The sequence below is a fragment of the Canis lupus genome, chromosome 3 (assembly GCF_011100685.1).
Source record: "Canis lupus familiaris isolate Mischka breed German Shepherd chromosome 3, alternate assembly UU_Cfam_GSD_1.0, whole genome shotgun sequence".
Lineage (NCBI taxonomy): Eukaryota > Metazoa > Chordata > Mammalia > Carnivora > Canidae > Canis > Canis lupus.
In genome coordinates, this window is record NC_049224.1 from 53,225,871 (window position 1) to 53,249,784 (window position 23,914).

At 54.4% G+C, this 23,914-nt stretch overlaps 2 protein-coding genes and 1 long non-coding RNA gene across 3 annotated transcripts; 1 reads left to right on the top strand and 2 right to left on the bottom strand.

The window, feature by feature from the left end:
- Positions 1–1,349: 1,349 nt before the first annotated feature.
- On the bottom strand, positions 1,350–2,920 carry MESP1 (mesoderm posterior bHLH transcription factor 1). The gene is made up of 2 exons (XM_038532092.1): positions 2,040–2,920; positions 1,350–1,706 (listed from the first exon to the last, which is right to left on the bottom strand). The coding sequence occupies exons 1-2, from the start codon at positions 2,760–2,762 to the stop codon at positions 1,632–1,634; spliced, it is 798 nt and encodes a 265-aa protein (XP_038388020.1). The 5' UTR covers positions 2,763–2,920; the 3' UTR covers positions 1,350–1,631.
- Positions 2,921–15,049: 12,129 nt separating this feature from the next.
- LOC111095224 lies at positions 15,050–20,283 on the bottom strand. The gene is made up of 2 exons (XR_005357071.1): positions 20,153–20,283; positions 15,050–15,313 (listed from the first exon to the last, which is right to left on the bottom strand). It is a non-coding gene; the product is annotated as an uncharacterized LOC111095224 (long non-coding RNA).
- On the top strand, positions 20,224–22,525 carry MESP2 (mesoderm posterior bHLH transcription factor 2). Its single transcript, XM_038532846.1, has 2 exons — positions 20,224–21,087; positions 21,943–22,525. Exons 1-2 carry the CDS (start codon positions 20,224–20,226, stop codon positions 22,210–22,212), a joined length of 1,134 nt encoding a protein of 377 aa, XP_038388774.1. The 3' UTR covers positions 22,213–22,525.
- Positions 22,526–23,914: the final 1,389 nt, after the last annotated feature.

Below are 23,914 nucleotides of genomic sequence, written 5' to 3' on the forward strand. Positions count from 1 at the left end.
ATCAACGGCCAAACAGATAAACCAGGTTGTATCTATGCAATGTAATATCACCAGGCAGTAAAAGAAGTACTGATGCACGAGACCACACGGATGAACCCTGAAAATGTTATGACAGATGAAAAAACCCAGACACAAAAGGCCTCATATTGTGTGATTCCATTCATACAAAATGTCCCTGACAGGCAAATCTATGGAGATGGAAAGTAGATGAGTGTGCTGGGGTTGGGGGTGAGGGGTGAGGGGTGGGATAATCAGAGTGACTGCTAATGGGCACAGGGTTTCTTTTGGGGGTGATGAAAATGTTCTACATTAAGACAGTGATGGCAGTTGCATAACTAAATACATTAAAACCACTGAATTAAAAGGTTGAATTTTATGGTACATACACTATATCTCAATAAAACTCTCATAAAAAACAAACACCAACACCTGTATTTCAAAGATGCTTGAAGGAGAGGGGAAAACTCGGTATCCATCCGCAGAGGGCCGAGGGATCCTTGGGCAGAGGCTGACCTGGACCCACCACACCTCCCCATTAAGGCTTGACTGCTTACCAGACCCCTTGAGTGAGGCCAGGCTCCTTCTGGGTCGAGGCTTTCTTCTTCCCCTTATAGTGTGTCCCTGACCTGAACCTAGCAATGTAGACAGGAGTGTGGTTCCAGGTCAGGTGTGTGGATTTGGATGCAACCCCATGAGCCTCTCCATCCTAGCAAGGCCGCTAGGAGGGCACAGTTACATAAACTCTCCGGACTGACTCACTGATGTTATTTTATGTCCCTAAACCACCTGGGAGAGAAACCAGAGTGGAGGTGGATGAGAAAATCCCAAGGTTCAGGTCATGATGCTCCAGCACAAGGGGAGAAGGGGCTTGGGACGCATGAAATGACCCCTTGGAGCTCCTGTCCCCTGGCAAAATCCTACCAGGGATAAGAAACTCAGATTCTGAATTCATATCTGGGCTTGAGTGCTGATCCCTAGTTGATTCTTCCGTAAAATGGTTATTCAGGTATAAAATGTGTAAAGGCCCTGGTGCACAGTAAGTACTAACGGAAATGTATTTTCTACAGAGATGTTTTGGTTTTACCCAGCTCCCACCGGGTTCAAAGAAAACATGGACAGACTCCACCTGCTACCACCTCCGCATATGCAGCACCTCCCCTTTCCAGGCTGACCTTCCTAGAATAGGAGATGCTAAGCCAGGGCTGGGGGCGAGGGGGAAAGGGTCTGAGCCTGTGTATTTTGAGGACTGAAGACTGCAAGAAACTCTCATGATTCTCCTAGGTTCTTTGAAGAAGGGGAGGGAGCTTTGTGTCCATGTAGAGGAAGAAGAAACTGCCAATTGACACCAGCACAGTTTATTCACAAATAAATAAATACATATGAGGCAGGCACCCCCTGCCGGGGTCCAAGAGTCTACCTATGGGTCCGTCCATTGCGGGAGGGGCTGGGGAGAGGCGTCCTGGGTGGGGACAGGTTCTCACTCTCAGGAATGTCCATGCCAGTATCACAAGTGCCCCCTCCTAGGAAAGGGAGTCTGTCGGGGGGGTGGGGGGCGTTTTGAAGGTGCTCAGGACAAAAATGCCTCGATGCTCACAGACAGGGCTCCAGTTGTATGTTGTCACTTCATCTGTTCAGGCCGGCGGCCACTCCAGGGGCGAAAGGGGCATCCAGGTCTCCAACAGGGCCAGCACGTCGCCGGGAAAGAGCTGCGGAGGGAGAGGGAACGGAGTTACCATCAGCACTGGCCGCGGGGTGTGGGTGTCGCGCTCGTGGGTTCCACTCCCAGGGCACCTTTGGCGGGACACAGGACTCTGTCCCTTGCGTGTCCTCTCCCTCCCCTCGCCGCTTGAGCGCCCCGGGCACACCAGCTACGCTGCTCCGGACAGCAAGCAGGCCGGCCCAGGCTGCCGGTGGGGGTGCCGCAGGGCGAGCCCCCCCTCCCAGGGTAAGCTGCGCGCCGGGGACGCGGCCAGCACGTAGCACCCCCACCCCCGCCCCAGGGCTCCGGGAGGGCGTCCCGTGCGGGAAGAAGTACTAACCGGAGACGACGGGCCCGGCTCCACGGCCTGCGATTCCGAAAACGCCGCCTCCTCATAAAGCACCGGTGGGTCTGGCGGCTCGGGCGCTGCTAGCGCTCCGGGACGGGCCGGCGGGGACCCCCAGGGCGCCGCGGAGCCCAGGCCCCCCGGGGCGCGCGCCTGCACCTGCACCTGCACCGGCGTCTGCGTCTGCGCCTGCGCGGGGCCGCCGCCGCCGCCGCCGCCGCCGCCGCCGTCGGGGCAGAGCTGGCAGCACGGAGGCGCCGCCGCGTCGCCACGCCGCCGCCGCCGGCGCTGCAGGCTCTCCTCGCTGAGGCCCAGCACGGCCGACAGGTGGCCGATGTAGCGGATGGCCAGGCGCAGCGTCTCGATCTTGGTGAGGCTCTGGCCGGCGGGCGCCACGGACGGCGGCAGAAAGCGGCGCAGCTCGTGCAGGGCGCGGGCGAGCGTGCGCATGCGCAGCTTCTCGCGCTCGCTGGCGCTCTGCCGCTGTCCGGACCCCAGGCGGCTGCCGCGGGCTCCGCGCCTCCCCGCGCTGCGGGCTCGCGGGGCCGCGGGGCCGCCGGGCCGCCCGGGGCTCGGCTCGGGGCTGCCGGCCGGGACGCTGCCCCAGGAGTCGGGGGACGAGGCGGGGGAGCAGCCGCCGTCCGGATGCCGAGCCGGGCCCCAGCCGGCGGAGAGGAGCCAGGGCTCGGGGAGCGGCGGACACAGGGACTGGGCCATGGCGGCGGCGGCGCGTCTGGGGGCCCCGTCCCGGCGGCCGCTTTATCCTTTATCCCGAGCCCGAGGTGTGAAGTGGCCCCTTCCAGGCCGCAGCATCTGCACTTCAAAGCGGGCTCGGGGCCTGGAGGGGGCGGGGCTCGACCCTTTGAACCAACGGGGGGCGCTGAAGGTGCGGGGCCCCTCGGCTGCTCGGCTGCTCGGGTCGGCCCCACCTGGGCCCTCGCCTGGGCACCTGACTCGGCCGCTCGGGCCTCTTGCTGTCGCCCAGTGGCCAGGTCAGGGACCTGAAGGATAGCACCCGGATTGGGGGCCACCTTCACCTGTTGGGACCTTAACGTTTTCTTGCAAAGTCGTTCCCACTTGGTATAATGGGAGCCGTGCGTGGGGCATGCTGCATCCAGGTCTGTAGAACCTGTAGGATGGGGACTCCAAGTGGGGCCCTGATCCCCCCCTAGAGGTGAGAGGAACAGTAATCCGTGTCTCCTCTGAGGCAGGCTGTCCTGGACGTGGCCTTACCTGGTGGTGGTGGTCATGGGAGGAAGGGAAACTATCCGAGGCAAGTCCAACAAGCTGGCCAAATCTGGTCAAGTTGCTGGACCAGCTGAGCTGAGAGAGGGGAAGCCTGATGCCCTCCAGGACACCCTCAGCCTGGCGGCACCAAGGGCCTGACCTGCTGCCACAAGCTGCCACCACTGGCCTCTAGCTGGTATCCTGCCACTTTGGGGCAGGTACAGAGGCTTTGCAGTTGAAATGTGAGTGGATGTGACACAGAGAAAGCATTTGACAAAATTCATACCCCTTCATAATAAAAATTCTCAGCCAACTAGCAATTGAGGGGAACTTTCTCAGCCTGATAAGAGGCATCTACAAAGAACCCACAGTTAATATCATACTAAACAGTGAAACACTGAATGCTTATCCCTAATACTGAGAACAAGGCAAGGATATCTGTGCCTACCCAGGCCTACTCCACATTGTCCTAGAGGGCCTAGCTTGTGTAGTCACAGAAGAGAAATAAAAGGCATACATATTGGAAAGGAAGAAATAAAACTATCTCCATTTATAGACAATATGACTGTGTAGGAAATCTCAGAGAACCTATGCTGCCTGCCTGACCCCCTCGGAGTTTGAGTTTGCACCTTGTCATAATAGCTACTTTGTGCACAGATAATCTATTCTCCACTAGACTGTGAAGTACCTGATGTCTAGCATCAGGTCTTCAAGAGAAGTGGTATATACCATCTTTCTCAGGGCAAGGGGTGTAATGTTTCACATTGCCCATGGCTTCCAGCCTAGTGAGACCATTGGGTGAGCTGGTCTGTAGCAAAGGGGGGCCAAGTGGCTTAGTACCTTCTCCCTGGTATCTCTGCCCACCCCCCCCCCCCGTCTCTCTTTTATCTTCTACTGCCCTTGGCCTCTTCTGGCACCTTCTGTACCCTCTTCCCCTGCAGCCTGTCCCAGCAGCCCCAGAATTCTTATGCCTATGGTCACATCCAGGAGAGGCAGTGCCAACCCACCCTTGGGAAGAAGGGGAGGAGCTCATTCCCTGGGCATGTGCTGTAGACCCACCTATTCCCAAGAAGAGCCTGCTCCAGGAGGGTGCTCCTCAGCCTGAGGCTGTCAATGGGTCTGCTCCTTTTGGACCCTGGTCAAGGGATGCCTTCCTGGGGCTCCAGATCTAAACCAGTGGCTGGGCCCCTTCAATCTCATAGGACCCAAAAGGACTAACTATTATTGGTAGAGCATATTGTGCACTCAGGGGAGGAGGTGCAGAGTAAAGACGATCAGGTAGGAGGGTGGGATCTGAGAGGGCTCTGGGCACTCTGCTGCCAACCTTCTGAATGTCAAAAAATCCCTCCAGTTCCCACATGATTCGGATTTCCACTTTGCAGCTAATAATTGAGGAAACTCAGAAGGACCCCCAAAACACCTTGGCAGTCAGCTGCCCTTTGGTTTCATTGTCATCTCTTTGAAAATACAACACATGCACCTTATTCACAAAAAAAGTCCAAAGCTCAACAAGTCCCAAGGGTATAACAAAGTCCATTGCCATCCTGTCTCTGAGGCCTGCACTTCCCGTCCAGAGGAAAGCGCCAGCACTGGTTTTTTTGCAGAAATGACTTTTTATTTTATTAAGTACAAAATCAACTAGACATGTTTTGGACAACAGGCATGTGTGGGAGGCAGGCTGTTCATCCGAAAAACACAGCTCAGGCTCCTGAGGATTCTCACATCTGGGCCCTAAGATTTAAAGTCCCTAAAAAAAAAAAAAAAAAAAAAAAAAAAAAGTCCCTTGTGCACTTGTGCCCTGAGCAGAGTGTGACCTGAGGATCTCTGGTGTCAGGCTTGGAAGCTAAAAAAAAGAGCCCAGGGAAAGTGCAGAGAGGCAGGGTAGATGGCAGGCTCCCCCCTCCCCCCACCCCCACCTTGGGGACCTCAGCCCTCAAGGCTGCCACCTGGGGATCCCTCCCTCTCCTGCTGCCCCTGGGGTGTCCGGGCTCAGTTCGTGCAAGAGTCATGGCCAGTGGGCCCGATGGAGCCAAGTTGGGGCAGAGGAGGGACTCCCAACCCAGAGCCTGGGCTTTACCACCTCCTGCCAGTCGCTGCTTCCCCCCACCCCACCCTTCGGGCCTCTCTCACCTTTGATCACCTTATCGCCAGCCTCTCCTGGGGGCTCGTTTGGGAGTTGCCCAAGTTAATGAGTTCTCCGGGCAGCATGGCCCACATGCCCTCCCGCTGGGGTGAGGCCTTCACACCTCTGGGGCCTGTGTTTTGACAAGTGCCGGAGCCAGTGGCTCCTGCTCCCCTGGCCCGAGCCTGCCTTCGCCTGCCAACGTGTAAGGCTGGGAAATGAGGCCTTGGGGTAGCCCCACTGAGCAGAGGTGAAAGTTCAGTTGGGGTCCTTGGCCGGGGTGTCGGGGGGCAGGCACAGGGCAGCATCCTCTTGGGCTGGGGCCCGGGTCTCAGCCTGCCCGCTAGGAACCAGCCAGCTCCTCGGGCCAAGCCTGAGGTCCTGGACTCGGCCCCCCTCCCACCCCCAGCCTCCGTGCTCTCATTTCCCGGCCAGCCCCCTGACACAGGAGTGCTAATCAAAGGTGCTATGTCAATACTCCCCTCGTAGCCCCTAATCCCGGTCCCCGCCGGAGCCAGAGGCCCCAGGAGAAGGAAGCAGCTCTTCTGCTGCCAGCCTGCTTAGCATCAGCAGGCGCATCCCCTGGGAAGCTCCTCATTTAGGTGTCCCCTGCGGCCAGGATCTTCCCATCACACCCTGGCACCAGCCCCTTTCAGGGGAGGGAAGCTGTCACCTTTACACGGCCTAGGACACCCTTCTGGAGTGTGGCCAGTGTGGGTTAGAATAGAATCCCTGTCCTGCCCTGTACCACCTGCATCAGGTGGGGAGTTCACTCTCCATCTCAGCCCCAGCTTCTGCTTTTGTGCCACAGGATAATTGGGCAACACTCACGTGCATGTTTGCTACTGTGCTGGGGCCTGGCTGGGTCACAGCTCACCACCCTGTGGTGAGGTGAGTGTCACTGCTCCCTTTGCAGATGAGGAAATGGAGTGTAGAGAGGTTGTCCTGTGTCACATGGCAAACAGGGGCAGGGCTGCAGCCTGTTTGCCTCTGTCAGGGTCAAAGCCGGTGTTCTGTCCTCCCCACCACCTTCTCCTATCTCCTCTGGAAGACGAGAGGGGTTCCTTTCCTCCTCGAGACTCCCCCAGTCCTCAAGCACCCACAACATCTTGGAGTGACTGGAAGTCACTTGGATCAGTGGACATGTAAAAGAGGAAGGTTTCCACACCCACCCTGGACCAGCAGCACTAGAGCCCTGGTGAATGGAGGTGGAGAATTCTCGTATGGAAAGTACAAGTGCCCCAGAATGATGAAGCTCGGTGTCCTATAGCAGCCACCTGCCCCCAATGCAGAGATGGAGAAAGCACTGGGAGTGCCCAGTACCCGCCTCCCCCAGCATGGATCCTAAGCCCCCATGGGTCCCAGATGGATAAGGCTGCAGTCACCTGGAGCCCCAGAGCAGTCAGGGGGCTCAGCAGGCAGGCCCCCTAGGCTTCTCCTCCACCTTCTTCCTTCCCCAGCAGATTTCCCAGCTAAGGCCCCTAAGGCTCCCAGGGAGCCCCTTCCAACTAAGATCACCCCCCTTCCTCACACCTTTAGCTGCCGGAGCCTCTGAGCTGGCAAGCCATATGGAATAGATTATTCTGGACCCAAGGTAATCTGATTATCTTGGTCATGGATCAGCTGGATGCACAGCCAGTGGAAGTCACAGGAGGCAGAGGGGTGATGAGGAGGGAGGGGGTGGGAAGAAAGGAGAGAGATTTGGCGGATTCCAGGAAAGGCTCCAGTGAGAGGAAGTGCCAGAGTCTCTGCCGTGCTGGGAGCCAGGCTGAGAACGCAGGGGAAGCAGATAGTGATAGTGCCTCTCTCTTAGGGAAGTCACATGTACGCTGCCTTGCTTCATCTGGGTAAGTGGAGGAAGATCTAAGCTTTACAGTGAGCGTGGGGAAACCAAGGCATAAAGGGAATAAGGAGCCAAACCAGCCCAAAGCCACGAGGCCGACCTGGGAATGGGGGGAACCTGTCACATAGCACCTTGGTTTCTCTAACGGTAAAATGGAGCCCAGTACTCCCAACTGCCTGCTGAGATGTTCTGGGAGATTGTATGCCTTGGATGGAAGGCTCCAGTCTCAGAACAGAGAGTTGACCCCTGGGTCAACCAGCAGCATGGACCAGTGTCCTCAAATTCCCAGCCACCACCAGCAGAGGGCACTGCCCAGCCACCTGGGATTTGGTGATCTGAGTCAGGGGCCTTTGTTCTGGGGCCAGGGTGGGGTGGGGTGGGGTGGGGTGGTGGGCACTAGGAACCAGAGATGCTGGGGCCAGCTTAAGAAGTGGCTGAAGCCACGCAATGCCAGCCCTTGCTCCCAGCCACCCCATTCTGGCCTGTTGGAGGGTTGCGGGAAACATTAGTTCTGGCCTCTCTCCCTTCCACTCAGCCAGGTGCGGTTGTGGCACAGAGGCTTGCATTTAGGGAGGGGAGGGAGGAAGCTTGCCGGGCCTACCTCACCATGCTTTATCCCACTGCAAAGGGCTTACTAGCTTGGGAGGTCCTGGCCATCCCCTCCCCCTGGGCAGGCAGGATTCCTGACTCACAGAGGGTTGGCCCTGTAGGGCTGCTTTCCCTGCATAAACCTGGGGACAGCTGAGGGGGCCCAGACTCACTCTTCCACATTCCCACATTAGCCTGGCCTGCTGCCCAGCAGCAAACAATGCTAAGCTCACCACCTGTTCTGAGCCCCAGTGGTGTTGTCGGGCAGGCTGGGCCTCCACCTGGACTTGCCTTACCCTGGGCTGACATTTGCCCCTGGGGCCCATTACTGAACTCCACTGACTCCTAAAAAAATGTGAAATGAGTGTCCTTTCTTTAAAAGAGGAAGGAGAAGAAGAAGAAGGAGAAAACAGGAAGAAAGAAGAAGGAAGAGGAAGAAGAGAAAGAAGGGGAAGAAGAAGAAAAAGGAGAAAGGAGGAGGAGGAAGTGGAGGAAGAAGAGAGAGAAGAGGGAGAAGAAGAAAAAGAGGGTGAAGCCAGCTCAGGGCCAGTGTGATGGGCTGTGTGACTCCCAGACGGGCTACTTCGCCCTCTCTGGAGCCCTGTCTGCTCCTCTGTCCACTGGGAAAAACATCCATCTGTGTGCTGAGAAGCAGCACAAGGTAGAGCCAAGAGGAATGAGGAGAAGGGTAATGGGCTTGGGAGGGTAGGGCCCAAGCAGGGCTCCCTGGTCTATAGACCTGCCCTGTACATTCCTGGGAGCAAAGGTTGAAAAAGGACCACAAGTTGATGGAAGCTCTGGACAGGGGACACCTTGGGCTCTGTGCCCTTGCCAAGTTCCCAGTAAGGATCTGCAGGTCCAGCTAAGCCGCCAACCTAGGACATGTCCAACACAGCCCCTCCAGAAAACACACGATGGAGCTGCTGCCAGGCAGGATGTACAGCTTTCGGACTTCTCGTAACGCCACCCCTACCACTGCTGACCACTCACAACAACATGGTGAGGCACCAGGACAGTGATGAGGCCCCTGCCAGGTCAGTGGGTGGCTCAGGCCCTCAGCCGGCTCCAAGGGCAGAGGAAGCAGGGGAGGGAGGGCACCCCCAGAGGTATCTGACTTCAGGCCCAATAAAAAGCGGGCTGGGGGCTCTAAGGCCTGAACTGGACACTTGACTGGGACCTGGGGGAGTGAGGACCCTTCGGGCAGAGAATTCTTTGCCAGGGGCTGGAGGACAGGGGTGTCCCTGGACAGAGTGGAAAACATCTCGGGAGAGGGGACACAGCTTAAACTGACTAGATGCTAAATCACTCAGGGGAAGGGTCTTACGTGGTCAGCACTGGTTGTTTGTGAAAGGAAAGGATGAATGCCACCCTCAGTTCTGGAGGGGCCCCTGCCTAGAGGAATCCAAGATCCAGCCCCTGGCCTGAACCGAGCGAGTTTCCTTACCCTTAGAGATCATACCCAAGCCCAGGCTCTGGGAGTACACACGGTGCAGGCGGCCAGGATAGCTGGGGCGCCCCAGGTGTGCCGGCTGCTGACAGCCCCAAACCAGGTTAGCCTCCCTCAACAGCCCACTTCCAGGGCTCCCCAGGGCCGGCCTGCAACTGCAGAACAGCCTCAGTGTGCCTTCTGCCCAGCAGTTTCCCTGATGGGTATTCATTCTGGTTGAAAAAAGATTACAGAAAAAAAAAAAAAGAAAAGAAAAAAGATAAAAGATTACAAGCACACGTGCAGACGTACTGCTGCGGGGCAGAACCAAGTTGCAGAAAAATCCGTTCAGTAGGACACCCCCGATATACGCAATAACGAGAGAACACAGATCTAAAAAAAACTGCCTCTAACCAGAAAGTCATCCAGTGATGCCATGCAGGTTATGAGGGTCGACTGTATGCATGCATGTAGACCCAGAAGCGGTCTCAGGACACTCACCCAACCTAAAACAACATCCCAGGACTTACTTGGTGTGTGTGTTGGGGTGGAGGGGTGGGGTTGGGTGCAGGTCTGGGTTCTGGGAGGCAGTTAGGGGAGACTTTAATCTCATCTGAAACGCTTAAATTTTTTACAAGAAGTTTGCATTTGATTATTACACATGCAACTTAAAAATAATTTTAAAAATCTAGGTACAAGGATGTTGCTATGCGGAAATCCATAAGGCACCTCAGTGTGTACTAGAGAACTTGTTACCAAAACTGCTACCACAGCCTGGAGAACCAGGCGCACCCTAAACATCTCATTGCACAAATACATCTACTGATGGGGCGTCTGGGTGGCTCAGTCTATTGAACAGCTGACTCTTGATTTCAACTCAGGTCATGATCTCAGGGTCATGAGACTAAGCCCCTGCATCAGGCTCTGCACCCAGTGGGGAGTCTGCTTGAGATTTTCTCCTTCTCTCTGTCCCTCCCCAGCCCTGCCCCCCACCCCACTCATGCACACACGCTCTCTCTCCTCAATAAATAAGTATAATCTAAAAAAAAATTACATCTATGATATGGAGAATGTTAATACATTAGTGAGAAAAGTCGGTCACAAAACAACATGCTCTTTTCATATCCAAAGAACTTGAAAGCAGGGACTGGAACAGAGATTTGCACACCAACTTTAGTAGAAGCATTAGGCACAGAGGCCAAAAGGTGGAAAAAACCAAATGTCCAGCAACAGATGAGTGGATAAAGAGAATGTGGTCTATATGTATGATGGAGTATTTTTCAACCACAGGAAGGAACGAAGTTCGGGCACATACTACACCATGGACAAACCTTGAGGGCATGATAAAGTAAGCCATATACAAAGAGCATGTACTATGATTCCACTTCCATGAGGTGCCTAGAGCAGTATGTAGAGACAGGACGAGGCTGAGGTGCTACCAGGGGCTGGTGGTAAAGGGAGTGATTGTTTAATGGATACATGCTTCTACTCAAGGTGATGGAAGGATGTGGAAAGAAGTGGTGACAGCTGCATAAAACTGTGGATGTAATTAACACCATTTAAAAACAGTTAAGATGGCAAATTTTTATGTTATATATATTTTACCACCATTTAAAACTATTTTAATGTAATATACAAAACTACTGAATTGTACACTTTACATAGGTGAATGCATGATGTGTGAATTATATCTCAATAAAGCTGATATAAAAAAGAAAACATAGAGACGCCTAGGTGGCTCAGTTAAGCGTCTGGCTCTTGATTTCAGCTCAGTTCGTGATTTTAGGGTCGTGAGATCAAGCCCTGTGTCCCGGCTCAGTGGGGAATCTGCTTGAGATTCCCTCTCCTTCTGCCCCTCCCCACCATGTGCTCTCTTGAGGGCTCTGTCTAAAATAAATAAAGAAATCATTAAAAAAAAAAAAAAAAACCAACATATATACCAGAAACTTCAAAAAATGGAAAAACAAAAACAAAAAACCTCAGCATGCTCTCTCCTAAGGCCTCTAGCTCTATGTTTGTGTATTTGCAGGGATGCCTAGAAAAGCTTAGGACACCGGGATATGTGCTAACCCGGTGCCAACCCGGTGTTAACCTGGTTTTCTCTGGGTGGATGGAACCAGGGGCATTTAAAATTCCTTTTGACTGTCTACATTTTCTCACTTCCTTGTAATGAGCATGCATTGCTTTGATAATTAAAATAAGAGGAAGAAAAGGAAGGGGAGGGATGGGGGGTTTGAGGAAAAAAACTTTGCAGAACCACCCAAACTTGTTTGCCTTCCAACAGGTGGACCCAAGTGCCCTTTTGGCTTCCTGGGCCGGGAGGCTGGGGCTTCCCTCCCAGAGCCTGGGCCACAGGAGTGCCTGTCACTCGCTTTCCCACTCGCTCTCCCACTTTGTACTTCCCAAGAGCTGCAGGACCACAGGTGGTCACTTCTCTCTGGCAAGGGTAGGCAGGCAGGCAGGCAAGACTTCTGGAATCCCACATGCTGAACACATTCTGCTCCAGCTAATCCTTCCAGCAAGGACACCCATTTCATAGATGAGAAGACTAAGGCTCAAGGGATGGAGCCAAGCCATGGCTGGCACTAGGCCGGAGCCACCTCCACTGGCTCTTATTGCCCGGGGAGTGGGACCAGGCAGTCCTGGGGCCTCTGGAGGCCCTCCCCTGCCAGCCACCTGCCCCAGCCTCCTGCTGGAGGAAGAGCTGTGGGTCCACCTCCATGGCCCTGGCCACTCCTGTGCTTCTCCCAGCCAACAGGGGCCATGTCCTTCTTGCCATAGTCCACATCCTCTGCCCGCCCATAGACTCCTCGGCTCACTCCCAGGCCCTGCCCTGGCTTCGGCTCCGGCCAGTCCACACCTGGAGACTGTGGTCTCACTGCTTCCTGCCTTCCCCTGTGAGCTGCCCTGATCACTGATCACTCGATCACTCTCATTCGACCTAGCCAGTAGGGCCTCTCTGTGGCCCTGACCCTCCACAACCCCCACACCAGGTCACTGCAGACTGAGAGGGGATCTTTCCTCTCCCCCAAGTTCTGATTCCCTTGAGAGCTCCTCTGTCCCTTGAGCCTCCCCTTGGCCTGGGGCAGCCTTTCCCAGTGGTGGGTGCATGGCCTTTGTGGGTCTGAATCCTGACTCTGATGGTTTGTCTTCTACACCGAACTTTGGGAAACAAAGGGTTTCAGAAGGAGAGGTGAGTGGGGAGACAGGGTAACTGGGTGACAGGCATTAAGGAGGGAATATGGTAAGATGAGCACTGGGTGTTGATAAATTGAATTTAAATTAAAAAAAGAATCCTGACTGGGAAATGAAGGTCAAGGCACTTTCTCTGGGCCTGGCACACCTAAGTCCGGGGAGAACCGCAGGCCGAAAGTCATGGGGTCTGAGCAGTGAGCAGGTTACTGCAGACGCAGTGTCGGGCACTCTGCAGCGTGGCAGTGCTCAGAAGACCAGGTGGTTGTGAGGCCCAGTCAGGGTGACCTTGCCCTGGTAGCTGCATCGCTGGGCCTCCCAGAGACACTGATGGCACTCGACCTGGCAGGGCCTTGCACACACCAGCCCCCAGAGCCAGGAGAGGGGACATTCTCTGGGCAGGCAGACTTGGGGCTCCTGTCCTCCCCCACTCACCCTCTTTCTCCCTCCCCATCCCAGGGGCACAGGCCCTACTCCTTCCCTGGGCCTCCCAGGGTGGGGACCTGCAGCCTCCCGCCCCCACCCCCAGAAGGGCTTTCTGGGGTTTCTGAGAAGACCTGCTGCCGGACTGTTTTGGAGGCCCCAGAACACCCTCGTTCCCAAGTTGACACCTTCTGCCCTGGGGGAGGTGGCCTTGTGTCAACAGGCAGAGAGGAGGTGTGAAGGCAGCCCCAGTGGCCAAGGGGGAGGCTGGGCTGGGCCTTACTGCTCCCTGGTAATGAGAATACCACACGGCTGCTGCAGCCCCCATGTGCCCTGCCTCTCCTTCCCTTCCATGTTCCCACAGGCTGACCACCCCCAGGGCCTGGAAGGGAACCCCGGGGAAGGCAGGCAAAGACAACATACAGGGCAGAGGCCAGGCCTTCACCCGGCTCCAGGTCCTTGGGCCTGCTCTGGGGCGCCCTGCACTGCCTGCCTGGGGAGAAAGGGCAGGTGGAGAGCTTCCAGGAGCAGGGCTGGGCATGAACAGAAGGTGGGGGCCGTGCTGCCACCAAGAGCAGGCTGGGCCACAGTCCCCACCCTCCCACAGCCTCAGCAGGCCCAGAGCTGAAGAAGCCCCTTCAGGGCCCCACCCGGGCCTCTGGCCTTCCGCTCTGACTGCTGCCCTGGGGCAAAGTCCGAGGAAGTCCACAGGGGATGATGTGTTTCCTCGCCCGTGTGAAAGGATCTTGGACACCCCCTGCTTCGGGGCGTCGACCTGACTGGTGCCACACTGGCAGACATAGCTTAGGGTCACGGGGGCTTTATGGCTCCAGCCCACGCACTAGCAGGCCCAGCCGAGCCTGGGCTTCAGGCACAGAGCACAGGGGTGAGAGTGGCAGGGTGATGGGGCACCTGGGAGGCCTCCTTCTGTGCCCCCCAGCCCAGCCCACGACAGCCTGAAGGGCCCCCTGTGGTTCTTCACCCTCACACAGCCCAGAGTCCTGAGGTAGCCCCAACCTCTCCCTGATTCTTGTACCTCAGGGGTTTTCAGGTCCAACCTCCTTGTTTTATGGGGCTTGTGAGTATTGGCAGAGGCAGTAACAGCCATCCGTTCCAGCTTCTGCATGTGTCTACTGTGTACTTGTAGTCTCTTCTTGATCACCTCCACAAACAGGCCACTCACTCCCTCACAAAACAGCACTTCCAATCTTTTTTTTTTTTTTTTAATTCATAGAGACAGACAGACAGAGAGAGAGAGAGAGAGAGAGAGAGAGGCAGGCAGAGACACAGGCAGAGGGAGAAGCAGGCTCCATGCAGGGAGCCTGATGTGGGACTCGATCCCGGGTCTCCGGGATCACACCCTGGACTGAAGGCGGCGCTAAACTGCTGAGCCACCAGGGCTGCCCCAGCACTTCCAATCTTAAGCAGCTCTTCAGTCTCTCTAGGGTATTCCCTTCTAGGTACACAGAGACACCCATCATACCCTTAAGTTTTTTTCTTGGGGCACAAAACATCCCTGAGTCCTTCAACTATTTCCCTGGTGACCAGGCTTAAAGCCCTGTCACTAACCTTGCTCTCCTTGGCTAGGGCCTGTTTCCTTCCATTATAAACGGTGGCCCCCACATTTTGAATGCTTACTCTGGCAATGGCCCATCCTGTATAGGGAATAAGAGACTCATTATCCCGTTTCTTGCAACTGGGATCACATTTGTTTTATATGCCTGTGATGCCCAGGAGGCAAGGGCTACCATGCCCTTTCCAAGCGTGCTTCTGGTTACATGATGCCACCTGACCTTGAACTAAGATATGCAGAGGATACCTGGAGCTCTGTTGCTCCCTTCCCCTTATTAGATCTGGTAGGTTGTTCTAGCCTGTCAGCATCTGTTGAGATTTTGGCTGTTACCCAACTCCCTCGCTGTGTGCTTACCGAAAATTCGACCAATTTGTATCTTTATTCAAGATCATGATGAGGCCTTTGATGAGGCTGGGAACAGAGCTAGTGGCCTATCACCGTAGATCTTCCTCTAGGTGAACACCCATCCATTCATCATCTGTGGGAACACTGAATCTGTCATGAATTCCCTTAACTGTCATCCAACTCACAAGGATTTGTTGACAAGGATACCCTAGGTACTTACTTAGTATGTAGACAGGAATTGTACATGGCTGCTCATACCCAAATGTCAATGACTTGGATAAAGTGGTGATTTATTTTCTCTCACATTAAAGAAATTCAGGGATAGATAGTCCTGGGACAGTATGGTGCTTCTATGTTGTCATCAAGCCCTCAAGATTCTGTTTGCTCCGTCATCCTTAATGTATGACTTCTGTCCTTGGGATTGCTTCACTGTCACAAAATGGTTGCTGAAGCTCCAGTCATCACATTTTCCAGGAAGAAAATATAAGAGGATAGAAACATGGGTGCATCTCTGCTTTAAAGAGCTTTCCTAGTGGCACTGGGTGGCTCAGTGGTTGAGTGTCTGCCTTTTGGCTCAGGTCATGATCTGGGGTCCTGGGATCAAGTCCTGCATCAGCCTCCCCATAGGGAGCCTGCTTCTCCCTCTCCCTATGTCTCTGCCTCTCTCTCCATGTCTCTCATTAATAAACAAAATCTTTATAAACAAACAGCTTTCCTAGAAGCCCCAACCAATACTTCTGTTAACATCTTGTTGGCTGTTACATGAGCAAGAGATGCTGAGAGATGCAGTCTTTCAGCTGGGCATACTGCTACCCACATAACACCAAGTCCTGCTATGTAAAAAGGTTTAAGAATAGAGGCTGTAATGGATGCTGTGTGCAACTAGAAGTGTCTGCCATACTCGTGAACATTCTACTGACCATGTTTCTCTGAACTAACCACCACCTTCTGCTATCACAGGAAGCAGGGGGTGCACCCGGTCCGGTGCCAGTAGCCCGCTGAGGCCCAGACATTAATCACCTTATCTAAGAGCATACAGCCTTAGATGTCCCTCCTTCCACCAGGAGAGTCGATGGGGAAGAGAGAAGCAGAGCTGGCCCAACTAGAAGCCTCCGTGGGGCAGGACCCAGACCCAGCTTATTTGCCAAGCACCTGGGGCAGGTTTCTGCATAGAGGGAGGAATGCCTGAGGGTCCCAGAGGCAAGCTGGACAAGCAGCTGGGTCAGGACCCAGCCCACCAGGAAAAGCAGGCTCAGATCCTCTATTTCCTAGCCTTGGCTGGGCTGGTGGGCTCCAGCTTTGGCTCCAGGTATCTGAACTCTCCTGTTCCCTCTACGCTGTAGCTGGGGTGACGCCTGCCACAGGCCAGAAGCTGGAGTGCCCTGCTGAAGATGACCCCCCATGCTAGGTCCATAGAGGCAAAGAGCTGCAGATGGAGGAGGGAGATAGAGCAGGATGTGCTGGGCCTGCTGCTGGAGTCTCAGGGATGGAAAGGATTGGCTTCTTCTAGGGCCAAGACTAAGAGATACCACCCCCCTTACCTACACCCAACCTCATCCTTTACCTACTTCATTCTTCTGCCCTTGAACTTTCTATAAGCAAGACTTGTAAGTGTAGGCTCTGTGCTAAGCACTGTGACATGCATTATCTTTATTTACCCCAACAATCACCCTGGCAGTCAGAATCCCCACTTTACAGATTAGAAAACAGATGCTCAGTAAGTTGCCCAAGTTCTCACAGCTTATAAGGGGTAGAGCTGGGACTCTAAACCTAAGTCAGTCCGATTCCATAGCCCAGCCTCCTGTCAAGTGACACTGCTTCCCTGTGCTAAGCAGGCCCAATATGAGGGGACCTACTTTGGCATCTTGGCATACTCTCCCAGTAAATGGGGCTGGAAGACAGTTTGTCCCTGTGCTTCCAGAGCCTGGCTAAGAGCCAGGGCCCCACTTTCTAGAACTTACACTCTGACATCTTACAGCCCAGTCTGTAGCCGGGGCGCTGGTGCTAGCCCAAGAGAGGAGGCCAGGCTACCCTAGAGACAGGAGAGTAAGAAGGGCTCTATGCTGACAGTGGATTCCCATTATTCACCAAATTCTTTCATATGAAATCCTCCCAGGCTGGCTCTAAGGGTGGGGATAATTCTGGATTTTCAGAACTTCCTGGAGATTGCAAGCAGATCTACCTGCCTATGCATGAGGCAATGCTATTTGGCAAAAACTAAACACACACTAAAGATGCCTCAGTAAGGGCCTGACTGGTGCACATATGCTACAGAATATCATAGAACAGTTTAAAAGGGGTGAGTCAGAAAACTTAGTACCAACAGCAGGTTGAAACTTCAGAATCTAGATTAAGAAACACACAAGAGGGATGCCTGAGTGGCTCAGCAATTGAGCTTCTGCCTTTGGCTCAGGGCATGATCAAGGTTGGGTCCCACATCGGGATCCCTACGGAGAACCTGCTTCTCCCTGTGGGATTGGGTCCCACATTGGGATCCCTGCGGAGAACCTGCTTCTCCCTCTGCCTATGTCTCTGCCTCTCTCTGTGTCACTCATGAATAAATAAGTAAAATATTAAAAAAAAACACATAAGGGATCCCTGGGTGGCGCAGCGGTTTGGCGCCTGCCTTTGGCCCCGGGCGCGATCCTGGAGACCCGGGATCGAATCCCACGTCGGGCTCCCGGTGCATGGAGCCTGCTTCTCCCTCTGCCTGTGTCTCTGCCTCTCTCTCTGTGTGACTATCATAAATTATTTATTTATTATGCCAGCTTCTCTCCAGAGAAAGCCTATTTGGAGTCCAGAGCACTGTTAAGTGAGTCATCTTCTCTCTGTGCCATGGACAAATTAGAAATTCCTTCTCTTCAATCACGGCAGCTAGAATAAACTAAACAGGTGTTGCCCTGACCAACATTGTTCAATGACAATCATTACTTCATCATCACATCAGAGTGGTAATTTGGGCATATTTTCTCTGGTATTTTAAAAAATAAGTCCTGAGCAGAAGTGATGTCACCTGGTCATTGAAGGTTTGTCAGAGCCTCCTGCCATTTTTTTTCCAGTTAAAATGATCTGCTCTAATGTTCACACAATGTTTAAATGTTCACTGAAATCATCTATTACCCTCTACAAGTCAGCTAAATATATCCTGATGTGGGATGCTCTAAGGCACAATGTTGAATGAAAGAAAGCAAGTTACAAGTCACAAGGCTCAGTCGGTTAGGTGTCTGCCTTTGGCTCAGGTCACGATCCTGGGATCGAGCCCCACGTCGGGCTCTTTGCTCAATGGGGAGACTGCTTCTCCCTCTGCCTCTGCCCCTACCCCTGACTCATGCACTTACTCATTCTCTCTCTCAAATAACTAAAATCTTAAAAAACAACTGCAACTTACAGACAACAGGCTGCAATGTTGCCTCATTTACATACATCCATGTGAACATGTGGGCCAGGTCTGGAGGGGCACATGACAACCTGATAGCTGAGGGGTTACAGGGATCCCAGCTTTACCTGGAATGTTCCCACTACTTACAAAGAGAATTAGTTAAATATTTGAGGAGCAGCCACAAATACTCCAAGGTCATTATTTATTACTTCGAGTTGATATAGGCCAACCTATTCTGGAAACATCATAATGTTGACCTTTAGTTACTGACCGCCACCCCCCCTTTTTTTTCACATCACACTTCTGCTCCAAGGTCCATCTGGCAATCCAACTTCTTAGGGTGGCCCCAGCCAAGCTGTCCTCCAGCTCTCTACAGCAGCACCTTTGCACAATGTTCTGGAAGCACCTTGCCAAGTCCCACTGCCAGCCCTTTGTTTAAGCAGTTCCCACAGCCAGAATGTTCTACTCGCCTCTCTCCTTAACCAAGTCCTACTCATGGCCCAGGGCCCAGTGGTGACCTCTCTAGCTCTGTGGTCAGAGCTCTATAACCTGACCCTCATTTGGGCCTCAGCTTCAGAGTATAGCACTTTCTCTGAAGATCACAAAGGACAGTGATGCCTCCCTTAAACTGTAATCATTGCTGAGGAGAGCTTTACTACTCCCAAGTTTATTTTATTTTTAAATATTTTATTTATTTATTCATGAGAGACACAGAGAGAGGCTGAGACACAGGCAGAAGGAAAAGAAACAGGCTCCATGCCGGGAACCTGATGCAGGACCCGATCCTGGGACTCCAGGATCATGCCCTGAGCCAAAGGCAGATGTCCAACTGCTGAGCCACCCAAGCATCCCTACCTCCAAGTTTATAATACGAGACTGTAACAACAGTCCTACAAGTAGATACTATAATCATTATTCCTGTTTTATAGAGCAGAAGCTCAAGCTCAGACTCAAGCTCTGCCCAAGAGCACACAGCTAGTTGGTGGTGGAGCTACTAAGTGCATAATGGCCTTTTCACCTGTCTCTCAGCACAAGCCTGAAATGTCATGAGTAGAAACCACAACTAGCTCACACTGCTATGCCTGGCTTTTGCCAGTTGCTAAATAAATATGAATGAAATGTGGTGCCTATAGCATCCTGAAATGTAAGTAACCTTCTTCATGAATGGGAACAGCAAACATTTAGCTCACCTGCCAGGCCCATACTGAATGGTTCCACCCAGTACCAGCAGCCATCCTAGGTGGTGCGTTTTTGTATTACTGCTAAGAGATTGAGGGAACCTTGAGTGTCAGAGGAGTTAAGTGACTTGCCCAAGGTCACACAGCAAACAGATTCAGGCCTGCTTGGGGGCTCACCTTCTCCCATCTTCATCACCCACTGCTCCCTATCCCTCTTCTCCTGCCTGTTCTATTTCTCAGGGACAGAAACTATCTGTGGGTAGTGAGATGACTTTCTCTGTACCATTCAGCAAACCGGCAAGTGTGGGTTCCAGCTGCAACCCAGGAAGGATCCACCTGTAGGTCCCCCTACTTCCACCCCACCCCGAATCATTGTGGGCAAATCCCTCGGGGCTTGTCTTGACCTCTTACCCAGCACACCTGCCGACAGTGAGGGGAAGTCACTGGGCGAGACCACCCCCAGCCCTGGGAGAGGGCAGCTTCTCTTTGCGCGGGTCCACATGTCACACGAGGGCCAGCCCGGCCGTCCCCAGACCATGGCACTGCCCACCACTGTCGGGCTCCTGGGCACTCACCGCGCCACGAGCCCGGGCGGGTGGGAACTCGGTGAGAAGCTTCGCAGCTCCAGCCAGATGCGAATTGTCCCTCCCGCACCTCCCGGGCTGCAGGGGCCTCCATTAGAGCCCCCGAGGAGTCAGAATCCACACCTCCGCAAATGGGCCCGCTTTCCCAAGGCCCCCCTGCCCAGGCCTTCCCTGGGCTCTGTGGGTTTTGACACCTCTCTGTAACCTGGCAGGGGGCCACCTCTCACCTTCGGGCCAGATAAAAGCTCAGGCCTGGAGGTGGCCGGCTCAGCCTCCCAGAGCCCTCGGCGGCCCGGCCATGGCCCAGTCCCCTCCTCTGCGCGGCCTTCTGGGCCACGACCACTGGGCCTCACCCCGGGGCTGGGGCTGGGCCGGCCACCCCGACTCCACGTCCCCGGCCTCCTCCTCGGATTCGTCGGGCTCGTGCCCCTGCGACGGCGCCCGCGGCCCCTCGCAGCCCGCGCCCCCGGCCCGCAGCGGCCGCGCCGCAGAGGCCGCCCCGACGGCGCCCGCACGAGCCCGCAGCGCAGCGGCCGGCGGCCCGCGGCAGAGCGCCAGCGAGCGCGAGAAGCTGCGCATGCGCACGCTCGCCCGCGCCCTGCACGAGCTGCGCCGCTTTCTGCCGCCGTCCGTGGCGCCCGCCGGCCAGAGCCTCACCAAGATCGAGACGCTGCGCCTGGCCATCCGCTACATCGGCCACCTGTCGGCCGTGCTGGGCCTCAGCGAGGAGAGCCTGCAGCGCCGGCGGCGGCGGCGTGGCGACGCGGCGGCGCCTCCGTGCTGCCAGCTCTGCCCCGACGGCGGCGGCGGCGGCCCCGCGCAGGCGCAGACGCAGACGCCGGTGCAGGTGCAGGTGCAGGCGCGCGCCCCGGGGGGCCTGGGCTCCGCGGCGCCCTGGGGGTCCCCGCCGGCCCGGCCCGGAGCGCTAGTGGCGCCCGAGCGCCTGGGGAACGGGGTGCCGGACGTGGATCCCTGGGTTACACCCCCTTACTGCCCTGCGATGCAGTCGCCCCCGCAACTCTCCCAAGGGAGAGCCCCCGACGCTGTCCTTTGGACACCGCCCCAAGCCTGTTCCGGAACTCAGACGTCCCCAGAACCGAGGAACCAGGCCACGCCCTGGACGCCGCCCCCTGCGGCCCCCGAGCTGGCTGTAGTATACCAGGTACGCGCGCATGTTAGGGTGCTACTTCCCTCGGGGTGGTCCCCAGGTTCCTTTGGAAATGGCAGGGGTGGGTAGGCTCTAGTCTGCAGGGAATTACAGGCTTTTTCTATCCCAGTTTATCTAATCCGACAACCCTATGAGAGGTAGAGAGAAGCTGAAGAGAGTATGGAGAGGACCCTTACCTCCATGGGGAAAGAGGTGTGGCGGGCCCCAGGTCGTTAAGGCCACCACCACCTGGACCTAGAAAACTTGACAGCCGAGTTAAAGAGGGAATCCTTGGACTTGCTCCAGAGGCAAAATGAAAAGTAATAAGAGCCATTGGGGATTCGCTCCCAAGTGCTCCATTAAGGTTTGGGGAGAGGGAGCCCGGCCGGCCCCAGGGGTGGGGACTTCCAGGGTAGACTGGTTTGGAGCTGGTGACTGACCTTCCTCTTTCCTTCAAGCTTCATTTGTTCATGAGGCCCATGAGTGAATGAATCATGGTCCATAAAAGAGCATATTAATAACCAAAATTTACTGCTTGCTGTTTGCCCAACACCTTCTTGACGCTGTACATGTATTAACTCAGCCAGCCCTACAACTGTGGAATAGGTATTGTTATCATCACCCCCATTTTACAGATGAGAAAACTGAATAAAAGAGATTGAATTCTTAAACCTAATTAGTAGCAGAGGTGAGATTTGAACCCCTGGAGTGTATCTCCAGAGCCAGTGTTCTTCACCACTTTGCTTCACTGCATCCACGGCACCAGGGCTGTCCAGAAGCTGCCAGCCACGTTCCAGGGAGCATCCAGGGTCAAGGTCTCAGGGCATCAGGCAGTGGCCTACTAATCAGCTCCTTTTGTCTCTCTTGCAGGGTATCTCAGTGTCTCCAGAGTCCTGTCTGTTGCCAGAAACCCCACCCCTCCTGTCCCGCCCAGCATGCCAGAGACTCCAGCCTCAGACCCAATGGGGATGCTGGAGCCACAGCGTAGAGGTGCTCCCCAGCTCAGAGAACCAGGGACCAGGCTCTGCCTTCCAGCTCGGTGATGAAAGCCCTTCCCAGAGCTCAGGCCTGCAGCTCAGTGGCTGCCCTGAACTTTGGCAAGAAGATTTGGAAGGGGCCCACCTGGGCATCTTCTACTAATGGTCTTGCCTGTTGCCTTGTCAGCCAGGAATCGGGCCTTTGGTGTGAAGTGCCCTCCTCATTTGCTACTTGCTGTGATCTTCAAGCTTTTTTTTTTTTTGAGCCAATGATCTCTTTTCCAAGTGATGTCTCTCACAGAGGCAGTGTTTGAAACATAGTGGGTGGCCTCCCTGGCTGGAATCAGGACTGGGGTAGTGTCCTCCACATCCTGGACATCCCCCAGAATGACCAGTGCTCTGCAGGGCACTGCCTGAGCCTCAGGAAGGTGGTGGCTGCTTGACCACAGAGTTGGCCAGGCTGGGATTGTGGGGGGAGTGGGTAAGGGGGTGGGTGAGCGGGGAGAGAAGCCTGTATGCTTAGATTTTGTACTTCTTAAACAACAACAAAAATTTTTATTTGGTCTGTTTTTCTTCTATCAACCTGGGTTTTTATTGCCCTGGAGAAGGAAGAATGTTCCCAGCCCACAGGGAACAGTCATGCTGCTCTTCCTCACCCTGGGACTAGGCCTCCTGAGGTCGGTGTGTGCCCTCACTTGCCATTTTGACGAGTCTTTATCTCCAGGGGCTCCACCTGGCCTGCTGGGCAGGGTCACACAGGGGGTTAACGTTTGGGCCTGTTCACTTGCCTCCGACCCATCACCACTCTGTTGTCCATTCTTTTGAGTACATTCCCGCTGACCCGGAGGGCTCTTTCACAGTTATATAAAAGTGATTTAAAAAAAATAATAAAAAAAAGAAATGAGGTGGTTAGCTTGCATAAGCTAGGGCCAGTGTATTTATTTCTAGGGTTGCCATAAGAGAAGAGCGTACATCAGGTGGCTTGAAGAACAGAAGTATAATTTTCTCACAGTTCAGGAGGCTAAAAGCCCAAGGTCAGTGTCAGCAGTGTTGGTTTCCTCTGAAGCCTCTCTCTTTGGCTTGCAGATGGCCACCTTCTTCTCTCTGTGCCCTCACATAATTACCCTGTGGTCTTTGCACTTGGCTTAATCACTTCTGGTTAAGGCCACCAGTCATACTGGGTTAGGGCCTACACATACGACTTTATTTTACCTTAATTACCTCTTCGCAGGCACTATCTCTGAATACATTCACATTATGAGGTCCTGGGGCTTAGACTTTCACCATGGATGTTGGGGGAACACAACCCATAATACCTGATGTGAGGTCCTGGAGAGACAACATTCCCCAGCTAGCAGGGCAGATTAGAGGAAAGTGAGCGGTCAAGGCCCAAGTTGAGGATGTGAGTTTACATACAGTACAGAGAGAATGCGACAGCGTGGTGGGAGACAGGGTTGACACCTCTTTCTTGAGTTACCTGATCCATGTTACTGCTGCTGTTCTGATGTATGCTGCTTTAAGTAAAAATAAGAGGCATCTCCAGAATCTTGAAAGAATGCCACCCAAGATCCATAAGTCAAGGCCACCGTGGGCTTGGGCGCCAAAAGTGGTAACAACCTCGTTCTGTATATACTGACCCAAGTAGGGGAGAATCGCAGGATATAGGGGATGGGCAGTGAGGGATGTTTGCCAAGCGGGCGAGTGGGGAGTGACCCCGGCAGAAGAAACCGCATGTCCAGAGTTGACAGAGGTGATGAATACAGTCGAAAAAGGAGCTCATAGGTTATGGGGATCCTGTCTGGCCTCTTTCTTGGGTGCTGGGAAGGCAGTGAAGGCGGGGAAAGTGGAAGGAATTGGGTCAGAGG

Coding starts and splice junctions, on each gene's coding strand:
- MESP1 (XM_038532092.1), bottom strand. CDS start 2,762: ATGGCCCAGTCCCTGTGTCCGCCGCTCCCCGAGCCCTGGCTCCTCTCC. Junction 1,707..2,039: donor AGCCGGGCCCGTCGTCTCCG/GTTAGTACTTCT, acceptor CTCCCTCCGCAG/CTCTTTCCCGGCGACGTGCT.
- MESP2 (XM_038532846.1), top strand. CDS start 20,224: ATGGCCCAGTCCCCTCCTCTGCGCGGCCTTCTGGGCCACGACCACTGG. Junction 21,088..21,942: donor AGCTGGCTGTAGTATACCAG/GTACGCGCGCAT, acceptor TCTCTCTTGCAG/GGTATCTCAGTGTCTCCAGA.